This window comes from Leptodactylus fuscus, chromosome 8 (genome assembly GCF_031893055.1).
Source record: "Leptodactylus fuscus isolate aLepFus1 chromosome 8, aLepFus1.hap2, whole genome shotgun sequence".
Classification (NCBI taxonomy): Eukaryota; Metazoa; Chordata; class Amphibia; order Anura; family Leptodactylidae; genus Leptodactylus; species Leptodactylus fuscus.
The window spans coordinates 57598025-57612136 of NC_134272.1; the positions used below are offsets into that span (position 1 = coordinate 57598025).

Below are 14112 nucleotides of genomic sequence, written 5' to 3' on the forward strand. Positions count from 1 at the left end.
GTCTTTAGTTGTATAAATTATATCCGTCACAATTATACTGTTTTGCTGAAATCATTAAAATCCTTAAAGATGACTAATGGTAGAGAAAAGCACTTGTATCGATGAAGACAAAAAGGGTATTTGGCCACTATATAAACTGGAGAAATGTTAGCCAAAAGACAGGCAAATAATAAGTCTGACAGAACGGCGTGAAATGAGCACTGTTGTTGTACCACATTGGGTTAGTCAATTCCTTAGATTCCCCATTTATCATAAAATCTGCATTTAAGGCATTTTATAGAGGCAGATGGCTCCCTTTGAAACCCATTACTATATAGTGACACAATCCCTAGGGAGTTATTGTGTAACATGGCAGTAAGGAGTCTTATTATAGTCCACAGGTCTGCATAAGTGTATTTCTGTGAAGCCATCCCAAAGTCATGGTCTGCTGTAGTAGTTTTCTTCTAAATTTCAAACTAATGACTTAATTATGAACTTAATTACTATTGACTTGTGCTTAGTTCCATCCTAATTCATTGGATGGATTCAAACAGTGACAGTGAACGGTCTAGGTCAGTGGTTCCCAACTTGTTGTACTTGTACCCTTGGGGCACACCAAGCCATCTCAGGGGTATATGCCATGAATGAAAACCACTACTCTGTTAGTGACAGATTTAGGTAGTGCTCGGGTTCTGAGCTCCTGGGGACTACTGCTGCCCAAATTGCCCATCTTCAAATACTGGGGCACGTGAAAGTGCAAATGAATAGTATAAAGCTTGTGATCTATGATCTGATGAATGAAAAGCTGGTTGGAAGTTAAAAGACTCAGAACTTTTAGTGTGTGCCTGCTATAAGGATTTGCTGGGAATACTATTTGTGGCACTTTTACTTCCACATTTGAGATTTGGAGCTGGACCGGTCACATGACAAGCACCACAGTGCCTATTAGGGGTCTCAATTGGGAAATCTTTTTTACATGTGGACACTAAGCTTGAAAATGTTGAGGATCATTGGTCTAGATCTCAGTAGTAGTTCAACACAGAGGGAGACTGACTAGTATATTTTTTTTTCAATAGGGTCAAAATGCCCCCCAAAAAATCACCTCACTATTCTCTGTTGCTCCCTTTCTAATGTTTCCCAAATCACTTTTGCCCTTTCTTCCTATACCCTTCCCCTAGGTCCTTGATAGCGAACCTATGGCACGGGTGCCAGAGGTGGCACTCAGAGCCCTCTCTGAGGGCACCCATCTGCGGCACAGATCATACTGTGTGGAGGCCACTGTGGAGCAGGTTGTACTGGGTGTGGTCCACCGTGAAGCAGATTAGACTGTATGGGGATCACTGTGGGGCAGATTGTACTGAGTGGGGGCCATTCACTATTTATATCACACCGTATCAGTTATACAGCAGACGTGATATTATTGTAGATCATAATAACATTGCATGGTTACTAGAGATGAGCGAACAGCAAAATGTTCGAGGTTTGATATTCGTTTCGAGTAGCCCCTCAATATCCGACTACTCAAATCAAATATCGAACCCTATTATAGTCTATAGGGGGAAAATGCTCGTTTCAAGGGTAGGCAACGTTCTATCAAATTATACTTACCAAGTCCACGAGTGAGGGTCAGGCTGGATCCTCCGTGCAGTCTTCTCCTTGCAGCGTCCCCGCGGCGTCTTCTGGCTCTTCATTCGCTCTGCCAGGCATCGGGCCTGGGCAGAGCCGACTGCGCATGCCCGCACTACAAGCGGACATGCACAGTCGGCTCTGCCCAGGCCCGATGCCTGGCAGAGTGAATGAAGAGCCGGAAGACGCCGCGGGGAAGCTGCATGGAGAAGACTTCTAAAGGTAGGAGAAGAACCAGCATTAATTGGCCGACTGTATAGCATTTGGCCAATCAATGCTGGTTCTGCATCGAACTTTTACATTCGAACAGCGAGTGGTACTCGATCGAGTACGAGTATTTCGAATACCGTAGTATTCGATCGAATACCTACTCGATCGAGTACTACTCGCTCATCTCTAATGGTTACTATAAAACAGATCTGAGGATGTAAATAGTGAACATTAATTGTTCAAAATTATACCAAATGCAGTACAAAATAGTTTCTAGAATCGAGAGGCCACACGGTGGCTCAGTGGTTAGCACTGCAGCCTTGCAGCGCTGGAGTCCTGGTGTTCAAATCCCGCCAAGGGCATAAAACCATCTGCAAGGAGTTTGTATGTTCTCCCCGTGTTTGCATGGATTTCCATCCCATATTCCAAAAAAAAAGACATACTGATAGGGAAAAATGTACATTGTGAGCTCTATGTGGGGCTCAGAATCTACATTTAAAAAAAAAAAAAAAAAAAAAAATAGTTTCTAGAATTGAAAGCTCTGTAAAGCCCCATTCACACAACTGTATTTTTGGGTCCGTAATCGTCTGCACTTGTGGATCTGCACAGTATTAATGATAATTGTTGGCATTTTGCAATAATTTAGTGGGTTTTGGTTTGCAGTTTGGGCACTGGGTCTCTAAAAGGTTCGCCATCACTGCCCTAGGCAATCATGGGCTGCAGTAGTGAGCTGTACATTATCTACAGTAAGTGTGGAAAGATACCAAAAAGGAGAAATCACTTCTTTTGTCTTTGTTCTTCAATCCTTCTAGGTATCGCAATAGAGAAAGCAAATAAACATTTATCATATCCATGCCCGAATAAGAATATGAAGTAAATGATAAGAAGAAATAGAGACTTGTTTAGAATAAAGACAAAATTAATAAATGTAACACAGTATTCCTTCTAATATTAGCAAGTTAGTGGTTTCCTTTTTCAGACTTAGTCATGACTGTTCCGATGTGTAATTATAATATTATAAGTGAACAGCATTCAGGTATACAGTTCGTGACAGTGAAATACATGCACCATCCAGCAAGCTTAGTGTGATTGGCTTTTAAGAAGAGGAACAAAGAGATGCTTGTTGGCCACAATGTTGCCACTTTCATGTTTAATTGTGCACATGATAGGATATAGGACGTCACGTTTTTGCTGTTAGTATTACATAGCAAACAACATTCAGTGAGAAGGTTTTTGCATCACCAGCAGACTTCATACCTGATATAATTTATTACCAAACACAGGCTCTTGGCACACTATGCTATAAGGAAAAAGAAATGTAACGGATTGAATAAAGATAAATAAAAATGAAAATAAGTCAACATTTCTATACTAAAATAAAAACAGCATATCAAAGTGTCAATTCAATACCGGATTTATGGCATTTACAAAACACTTCGGTGGCAATTTCAGGTGAGTGACTATTGAGAGATAGGGATATACTATACTGGGCGTATTCCAAAAATGTCACATAAAGGTAACAACGGATATCCTTACAACAATATTAAATATGTCATCAAACGTATCAGTTTAAAGGCTTAGCATGACAAAATGTAAAAAAAAAAGTGATATACTATTCTCCTTCCATTGGCTAGCAATGACAATCTCCAATGGACTCTATTTCCTGGTCCTTTTTCACATTGGAGTAGTTAGCATAGTGAAGGTAAAAACCTATTTTTTTTGTTATTCCATTTTGCCCCTTTATAAAATATATTTTCTGGATAATATTTTTTTATGTGCTAGACAAGGAATAAATATGAGTTATATTCATCCATACTGTTTTATGCTAACAGTATACATCAGATTCACGTACATGGGAGCTAAAAAGCTAACAAGCACAAAAATAAAGTTTTTCTTTTATATATTATGTATCAAAATGATTATATTCAAAATGGATACTTTTGTTATTTACAACAGTATACAGTGCGTATGGAAAGTATTCAGACACCTTTAAATTTTTTACTCTTTGTTTCATTGCAGCCATTTGCTAAAAGTCAAAAACTTCATTTTATTTCTCATTAATGAACACTCAACACCCCATCTTGACAGAAAAACAGAAATGTAGATATTTTTGCTAATTTATTAAAAAAGAAGAACTGAAATATCACATGGTGATAAGTATTCAGACCCTTTGCTCAGTATTGAGTATTTGCTGCCTTTTGAGCTACTACAGCCCTGAGTCTTCTTGGGAACGATGCAATAAGTTTTTCACATCTGGATTTGGGGATCCTCTGCCATTCTTCCTTGCAGGTCCTCTCCAGTTCTGTCAAGTTGGATGGTGAACGTTGGTGGACAGCCGGAGGAAGTTTTCTTCCAGGGTATCTCTGTAATTGGCCGCATTCATCTTTCCTTCAATTGCAACCAGTTGTCCTGTCCCTGTCCCATAGCATGATGCTGCCAACACCATGTTTCACTGTTGGGATTGCATTGAGCAGGTGATGAGCAGTGCCTGGTTTTCTCCACACATACTGCTTAGAAGTAACGTTAAAAAGTTCAATGTTCGTCTCATCAAACCAGAGAATCTGGAAGTCCTTCATGTGTTTTTGGCAAACTCTATGCAGGCTTTCATATGTCTAGCACTGAGGAGAGGCTTCCTTTGGGTCACTCTGTCATAAAGTCCCAACTGGTAGAGGGCTGCAGTGATGGTTGACTTTGTGGAACTTTCTCCTCTCTCCCTACTGCATCTCTGGAGTTCATCCACAGTGATCTTTGGGTTCTTCTTTCCCTCTCTCACCAAGGCTCTTCTGTCACAATTGCTCAGTTTGGCTGGATGGCCAGGTTTAGGAAGAGTTCTGGTCGTCACAAACTTCTTTCAATTAAGGAATTATGGAGGCCACTGTGCTCTTGGGAACCTTGAGTGCTTCAGAAATTCTTTTGTAACCTTGGCCAGATCTGTGCTTGCCACAATTCTGTCTCTGAGCTCCTTGGGCAGTTCCTTTGACTTCATGATTCTCATTTGCTCTGAGATGCACTGTGAGCAGTGAGGTCTTATATAGTCAGATGTGCCAATACAAAAAGAAAAAAGAAAAATGTATCAGCTCACCGTATAAAAACTTTATCATATAGAGTCCTCCGGGGAGCACGGCTTGCAGGTGGACACAACACTGCTGGTAATGGTTTCCAAAATATCCAAGATAAAACTTGCCAGCTACTGCCGAAAGGACTTTAATAGAAGACAGATATCCGTAGCTTAAAATTTAACTTTTATTTTGGTCCATAGATTAAAAAAGTTACATGGTAACTTGGAGTCTGGCCTGCTGTATACAAGGCGACGCGTTTCGGAACTATACGTTCCTTCGTCTCGGCTCCATAGTCAGATGTGTGCCTTTCCTAAGTCCAATCAGCTTAATTAAACAAAGCTGGACTCCAATGAAAGAGTAGGACTATCTCAAGGAGGATCAGAAGGAAATGGAGAGCATGTGAGTTAAATATGAGTGTTAGAAAGGGTCTGAATACTTATGACCATGTGATATTTCAGTTTTTCTTTTTTAATAAATTTGAAACAATATCTACAATTCAGTTTTTTTCTGTCAAGATGGGGTGCTGAATGTACATTAATGAGAGATAAAATGAACATTTTTGCTTTTAGCAAATGACTGCAATGAAACAAAGAGTGAAAAATTTAAAGGTGTCTGAATACTTTCTGTACCCACTGTAAATCACTGTGAGATGTCCAGGACCATAAAATGGCCTATAGAAGTTTATGTGACCCTTCTAGACCACTGTACGTCTCATTAATATATTTAATCAAACAAGTTCTATATTTTATGTAGAATAGCAAAATAGTGTAAAAATGGTTTGTTTACTGGAGCAAACCCTAGAGGCAATGCTGTTACTTTTATTGGAAACACCTGTGCCGTTCTATCGAATAGCTGGTGGAAGCTCCACTAAGGCTTGGTTCACATCTGCGTTTGGTATTCCATTCGGGGAGTCCACATGGGGACCCACCGAACAGAAGACCGAATGCATTAAAAAGTGGTTAGCTAAGAAACCACATTAACTCCATAGACTATAAAGAGGTCTGTGTGTTTTCTGTGTGGTGTCCGCATGAATCATGTGGAGAGAAAAGTACTACTTGCACGGACACAAAGTTTGATATGCAGGACTTTGTGTCCATGCAAAAAAAAGGTTTCACGGTGGAGAGGCTGCATACTGACACTGGTGGTTTGCTTTAAAAACTCCATGAAATGAATGAGTTTTTAAACTGACCACCGGCAAGCCGTCTCCAGGCTGTTTTTCCTGGAATTTCAAGAGAACAACGACGGGTGATCGGACAGCAGAGCAAAGTGTGAACAACCCCTTAAGTGCAGTTGTATTTCTTTAGTTTGTATAATTAATTTCCATACTTTTAGCTAGAATTTATAGGTAGGTATACATGGCTTCTAAATCTCTGTACACTGTTACAGTGGTCTTTTCTATGAGACAAATTATCTCTTCTGACTCATTTCAATATTCACCTAGCCAACCGGTAACCTACACTGCACTTAAAAGGAATAAGAACCTCAAAACAGCTGTCTGTTGGATGTCCTGGAAAAATAAATGAAAGACTCTGTCCCTAGGATCAGACTAGAGTAAACCTAAGTGCTCAATGTACTATAGGACAGCCCAGGAAGGCTGGTGACTGTGCTAAGGATACTCTATGGTTTCATAGATGATGTCCATCCAGGAGTGTCACAGCCTGGTCCACATCCTGCCCTAGTCCACAGCCATGCCTTTGTATCTAAAAAGTCACATCCACATATCTAGCAGGTTGAACAATTTAAGCCCAAACTAGATGCTTCAAATGGCGCCAAAGATGTGTCATGATTAGGCCAGTGATTTTTTTTTTTTTCTTCTTCTTATGGTAGAGTTGGAAGGGACCTCAAGGGCCATCGGGTCCAACCCCCTGTGAGTGCAGGTTTTCCTAAATCATCCCAGCTATATGTTTATCCAGATTCTGCTTGAAGATTTCCATTGATGGAGCGCCCACCACCTCCCGTGGCAGCCTATTCCACTCTCTCACTACCCTCACTGTCAGAAAGTTTTTCCTAATGTCTAATCTGTATCTCTTTTCCTTTAGTTTCATCCCATTGCTTCTTGTACTTCCTTGTGCTAATGAGAATAGGGTAGATCCCTCTGCACTGTGACTACACTGTGATTATTCGTAGCCACAATAATAAACCTATCTGTTTTGCTATTTGATAACTGATTGTAAATAAAGCTATTCAGAAAAGCTGCCAACAAATGTGTTGGTTTTTCTTTTGGAAGAGATTTTCTGGGTTAGCTTATATTCCAAGTAACTTCCTTAAAGTCGGCCATTAATTATAGGGAGCTAGCATCCAATAGCATAGATAAATCGGGTCAAACAGATCCAAAACATTTTATTTACCCATGTATTGTACCAATGTATGTGGAAATATTCCAAGACACTATTTGTATAATAGACAGTTGTCAATGATATATAAAAAAGCGTATGCTGTAAGCAAAGCCAACTGTTTTCTAAATGAGAAAAAATGTCTTACAAAAATAAAAAATACAGTTTAGGCTGTGGCTGTAAAATTAAATAAAATGTGCTAGTGAATAAAGAGTACAGAGAAAATCAATTGAGCAGCTGGATCAAATTTTACTTCTGTAACTGAAAACTTTTTTTACCCATTATGCACAATTTCATGATTGCTGTACAATATTTTTCAAAGATTATTGACAATGTGTATAAAACGCGCTCTACTCTCCTATAATGAAATTTTGATCACTTCTTCAATGTATTTTAAATCAGTTTCTCACTGCTGAGATGTAATTGTAATTTCAGAAATAAAGTGGCTAGAGAACGTAATCCTATTGAAGACTATTTCATTGTAGTCCGACTGGTGCTTCATATTTTTATGTCTTCATTACAATACATACTGTAGATATGAAGGCAGCCAATCCTACACACTAAAGATTTCTTCTCCTTGATTTTATATTATTATGCAATAAATTAGAATACATTTTCTGACCTTGCCATAACAGTACACTACTGATATTCAGTTAACCCAGGCCTACTTCCTATAACGCCAGCACAACCTAAGTAGGATCCTGTGGGAAATCAGTGCAATACCTTTATTACATCCCTGACAAAATGAATTACAGATCTCAACTTCGACGTCTCCCAGCTTTCATCATTGTGTCCAATGGTAGATTAAATACCGTCACAATGTAAAACACTATTAAAAGGGGGCATCTTAGTAATCAACAAAGCCCAGCAGCTTTCTTCTAATTAGAGATGAGCGAGTAGTACTCGATTGAGTAGGTATTCGATCGAATACTACGCTATTCGAAATACTCGTACTCGATCGAGTACCACTCGCTGTTCGAATGTAAAAATTTGATGCAGAACCAGCATTGATTGGCCGAATGCTATACAGTCGGCCAATCAACGCTGGTTCTTCTCCTACCTTTAGAAGTCTTCTCTGTGCAGCTTCCCCACGGTGTCTTCCGGCTCTGAATTCACTCTGCCAGGCATCGGGCCTGGGCAGAGCCGACTGCGCATGTCCGCTTGTAGTGCCACGGGGACGCTGCACAGAGAAAACTTCTCGGAGGATCCAGCCCGACCCTCACTCGTGGACTTGGTAAGTATAATTTGATCAAACGTTGCCTACCCCTGAAACGAGCATTTCCCCCCATAGACTATAATAGGGTTCGATATTCAATTCGAGTAGTCGAATATTGAGGGGCCACTCGAAACAAATATCGAACCTCGAACATTTTACTGTTTGCTCATCTCTAGTTCTAATATGATCTTATGTAATTGTAAGGGTGTGATGTAGTAAACTGTCAGTAACTAACTTTGGTCAGTAGGTGGCAGCAAATTAATAAATGCCCATAGGGAATTAATGCAATTAATTCTTCAGAATGTAAATATTGTTCGAGGTTGCAAACTCTGATTACAGATAATTACTGGGACATTTTGGACTCCTACAAGCCTGGCAGTGTGCTGGGATTGCAGTTTTGATACCTTGCACTGGAGATAGTCATCTGCATCATCCATTACCAGGAAACAGGAAGTAGAGTTCTGTGGAGAGAAGGGTCCTGGCTGGAGGTGATGTGCTGAGGGGACAGTGGAGACCTGACATGCTGGAAGGCAGCCTGTGCTCTGCTGGATGGAAGAACTGCCATGCTGGCTGTGGACTGAGTCTGGAGACACAGAGTCTGTGGTGCTACTTTTGGGACTGAGTCTGGAAAGCTCTGAAGCTCAGAAGGTAAAGGAGACCACATGAGAGGAAGGCCTCAAGGACTTGTAAGTACGGCTTGGCCGCGTCCACGTGTTCCACGTGGTGATATATAAGGGACTCTTACGCTGACACCTTATCATCTGGGAAATTGGCCTGTCTGTTAAGTGGAGAGCTGGAGCATAGGATATAACTGTACTTTTATGTGAAGACCCCATTTCACTGTGGATTACAAATAGTATTGCGCAATACTTAGGGTGCACCCCAACGAGGGACCGATCCAGGAGAACCGTGTTCTTAAAGGACTTGTATCTGGTACCTGTTAAGTAACTGTGGGAACTAGGAGTATAGTGTTAGTTTGCTGTAATATTCTGTTGCATATTAGTTTGTATTTCTTCTCTGTTTATACCGTGTTACATGTTTTCCCAGATCGCTATTCTGTGACTTATTCAGTAAACTTTGTCCTGGGGATTAAAACACTGTGTGCGTCTGTGTGGCATCGTGTACCTGCTGAACCTGTGGGCCCAGCCCTTGGTCCTCTTTCATAATAAAGGATTGATCAAATAGGCATAATAAATATTTCCAACAGATCAGTTTGCTTAAATAATGTAAAAATGGGATAAATTGCAGCAATTGTTACAACAATGTACAAATATCCTACTACATGGAAGAATGCCAGCTACTATCAAGATGCAGTTGTTGTTCAGTGTTAAGCTTTATCTATATAGAATAAAACAGTTATCTTACTGATGCCAATGTCAGGCAGCTGTGGTAAAGGCTAGTAAAATTTGGGGTGCACAATGCAAACACAGATACTATACTAAAAATACTTTCCAGAGCCTTCTCCTCTAGTATAGTATTGGAGTGTTGGATCTTATGAACTTGATCAATTATGCAGACCGTTTTTTGTTGTTGTTGTTGTTGTTGTTGTTGTTTTTAACTAGGATAAACTATCTTGTTAATGGCGATTTAATTGCCTATAATTCTAAATTAGTATAATGTCTTATAACATTAACAGTACTTTAAAAAATAGCCTTAACCTACTGGTTGTAAGTTAGATGTTCAGAAACAAGGAAGTTTCTTGTTATGCTTTCTCTACAGATATTTTAAAGGATTGATAATAAATCTAGATGTTCTATCAAGAAAACACTAGGTTAGGAGTTATCTTACAGCAGTATGTGCAAGGTGACAAAAACTGTTCTGATTGCAGACTATTGCCTTAGTATATTCTCTAATAGCCTCTCACTTGCCACAATTGCCCTGTATATCATCTCAACCCCCGCAGATAAGTAGGTAAGGTTCATCTGAACCAAACAGTGCTCTCTCAGTGTCTCCATTACCAAGAAATCGCTATTTTGTTAATATTCAAATGCACTCTTTGGAGTAACAAGGTCATTGCTGCTTACCTTTTGGAGAAATGTCCTCCATAGAGCTTATTTTCATAGGGGAAACAATGAAAACATATAGATCTGGTGAATCTAACCTATCTTGGGTTATCCAGTTTCAACAAATAGTTGTTATTGTTTGTATATTGCACCTGTTTTCCCATTACTTGACCATACACTGCTCCTCAATAATAAACTAGACTGGGCTGATCACCTGGAGGTGCTGCACAGAAAGGGCCACAGCAGGCTCTACCTGCTCAGGAAGCTGAGGGCCTTCGGAGTCCAGGGGCCACTTCTTAGGGCCTTCTTCAACTCTGTGGTTGCTTCAGCCATCTTTTCGGTGTGGCCTGCTGGGGGAGCAGTATATCAACCAGGGACAGAAATAGACTTGACAGGCTGATCAGAAGGGCCAGCTCTGTCCTGGGGAGCCCCTTGGACCCAGTACAGTTGGTGGGAGACAGAAGGATACTGTCTGTGGTGACCTCCATGCGGGAGAACAAATCCCACCCCATGTATGGGACCCTGATGGGACTTGGCAGCACTGTGTGAGAAGGAGCGCTATCGCAGGTTCTTCCTTCCAACCACGACCAGGCTGTATAATCTACATCAGACCAAGTGAAGATCACTCCACACAGAGAACTAATGATTATGACTATGAAGTCTTCCTTCTTTCTCTTCTGTTCTTTAGCTGCTATGGACTCCTAGTATATCTTCTCTTCTCAGCATATGTGTGTCTACGTCTGTATTATATTACTGTGTATTATCCTGTATCTGTATTACTATGCTGCTGTAACATACTGAAATTTCCTCACTGTGAGACTATTAAAGGATTATCTTATCTTATATCAGGTAAGCCTGGACTGAAAATTGTATAAGTTTACATTATACACACAATTACATTTTGTATAACACTATTTTCTGAAACTGGACAACCCCTTTAATCCCTACTGACATTATTGTTGGGGCCATAGATAGCTACAGGTGTCAGAAAAACACTTTATTTCTACTGACCAAAAACCAGTGAACCATTGGCAAGGGAGTTGAGTACTATAGTTAAACACATAGCTTTAGCTTATTCTTCCAATTTTTCATAGGTCTGCAAAACATCTTTAAAGGTATCCATATACATTAAATGAAGTGGCCAATTTTGACCATTTTGGCTGTCCATTGGCTTATATATATATATATATATATATATATATATATATATATATATATGGAAACAATCGATAACAACGCCAATGGCGACCTACTGTCTGGCATATTATCGTTTTAAGATTTCACGGTTGTGGGCTGGAACTAGTCTAATAAGGCATGGTTGGCTAATAGTAACCAATCATTCACCACGTTACACGCACGCATTACACTTTTTATTAAATATGTGCTTGATCTTCCAGTTTAGCCAGGTGTGTTGCTTGTTGGACCATTGACCAAGTAAATTCTGTTCAGTAAAAAGCTAATGTGTATGGCCTACTTGAGACACAACGTCTCTACTGAGATCTTTATAAGACTGTAACTACAACCAAGTATCGATCTTGTCGGGTGCAATAAATACACAAATGTACTTGCATGCCCATTTGAATAGTAATATAGGATTCTGTAATATATATCAAACAAGACCATCTTCATTCTGATGTGACATAAAGCAATCAACATGCCTATACAGTAAAATAAAACACACATATACTTACATAAATATCGGCACCATAAAATCCATCCTGGTAAACAACACTGCAAAAATAAAGACAAACAGAAAGCACAAATCAGTGCAAGATAGCAGACAGCCAACTAAGCCTGAAAATGAGATTTTGCTGTAATACCTCTTCCCTCTTTGTGTGTTTACACATGATAAAACAGTGTGCATATTCACATGTTCATTCCAGCATTGCATGCTCTAGTTAATGTTGAATTTGGCCTAGATTATTCCAATATGTTGAGGGCAGATTCCGAGGAGACTGCATAATAGTCATATGTGTTATAGATGTTTTCAAGGCTTAATAAAATGCGGTATGAGATCAGAATTCACAGTGCATTGCATTTATTACTGTATGTACTGTATGTAAACTAAATGGGCTCTATATAATTGGAGTTCACCAGAGGAATGATATAGAATATGTGCTACTGTCTAACAGAAGAGCACACAATCACCCTTAGGAAGTAATGGATTCTCCTTCATAACCAGGCTTTACATATTAGCAACTATCCATAATGTGTACACTAGCTCTGCTTTTGATAGGCCAAAAAAACAGAAGGCATTGTTTCAAGAAAATTTACAGTTCAGATAAACAATCAATCTTCATGAAAAGCTAAGGAAATTTAGCACTAGGGTATTGTTTTGTACCTTTGAATCCCCATCATTTTGTGTACTATGGCTAAGTGTAGTGTCTGCCTCAAATGGGTCAGAATAGGTGATATACGTGTGGTTTTAAGGCTCTGATAACTGTCATAAAAAATTCCAAAAGACTTTTGTTCTGTTTTTGTTCCCCATAAATGTATTGGTCAGTCATTTGTATCGGCGATTGTAAGCTGCAACCAGAAGTGGAGACAAGACAGAGATAAAGGATAATGGAAAAATGTCCACCTATAATGAGTTTCAACCTGCTCATGGCTTTGGCTTACAGGACTGAGAAACATACTCAATAAAGCCTCAAGATGGCCCAAAACATTTTATTATTCATTTATTTTAATATAATGCAAAACTGCATGCGCAGGGCAGTGTGAACGCAGCTGTTTGTGTGGACCGAGAGGAAAATAGTCAACAGTTTAAGACATACCCTTGGGTCTGCGTTTGGTAATCCGTTCGGGGAGTTCACATGGGGACCCTCCGAGTGGACTACCGAACGCATTTGCAAGCAGTGTGCAGTGAAAGAACATGAACCTCATAGACTATAATGGGGTCTGTGTGCTTGCTGTGAGATCTCTGCACGGAGCATGCGGACAGGAAAATAGATTGTGAAGTACTTTCAAGACTATAATACACCGCTTGCCAGTGCATTTGGTATTCCGTTCGGGGTGGTCCCCATGCAGACTCCTCCAAAAGGATTACCAACACAGATGTGAACAAGGTCTTAGCCCACATCTGCATTGGAGACTCGGTCGGAAGGTGTGCCTGAAATTGGCAAATGAAAAGGTCCTACTAAGAGGACTTTTTTCTCCTCTGACAAACTGGAGCAATGGATAGGTCAATGTTAGTGTCAACCCACCGTAAGCTGCCCATTTATATTTACCATTTTATTACAATAATGTATTTTATAAATTCCCCCACTGTGATGATGAATTGTTCCAAATAACAAGTTCAGCACTGCTACCTATACTATACTATACCATACTATACTATACCATACTATGCTATACTTGTGCAGTTTTCACCTATAGCTCTTTCTCCGAGATGATATAGCTGAAAGCCGAGACGCTGAATTTCCAAGCACAATGCCAACTGTTCTAAACTCCCATTTTAATAAATATATTAAAGTTTTACTGCACATTTACTACCATATCGCTTTATGTTTATGTCATATTTATTTACTTTTGTCGATAAACTTTATATCTTCAGCTTCTGCAATGCTTAAGTTATGACAGACAATAAGCTGCTTTGGTTGATGGCTAAAATTTAGATGGCAGGAAACCATTTCATATATAAATTTCATCTTCGTAAGTGAAATAAAGCACAGCAATGCTTGAACTAT

At 39.6% G+C, this 14112-nt stretch overlaps 1 protein-coding gene across 9 annotated transcripts in view; it reads right to left on the bottom strand.

Moving 5' to 3' along the window:
* Positions 1 to 14112, bottom strand: part of RBFOX1 (RNA binding fox-1 homolog 1) — a 536290-nt gene that overhangs the window by 56653 nt on the left and 465525 nt on the right. For all 9 annotated transcript variants that reach the window (XM_075285976.1, XM_075285979.1, XM_075285974.1 and 6 more), the window contains exon 9: positions 12118 to 12157. In XM_075285976.1, the coding sequence (XP_075142077.1) occupies positions 12118 to 12157 (40 nt within the window). The remainder of the gene's footprint in view (positions 1 to 12117; positions 12158 to 14112) is intronic.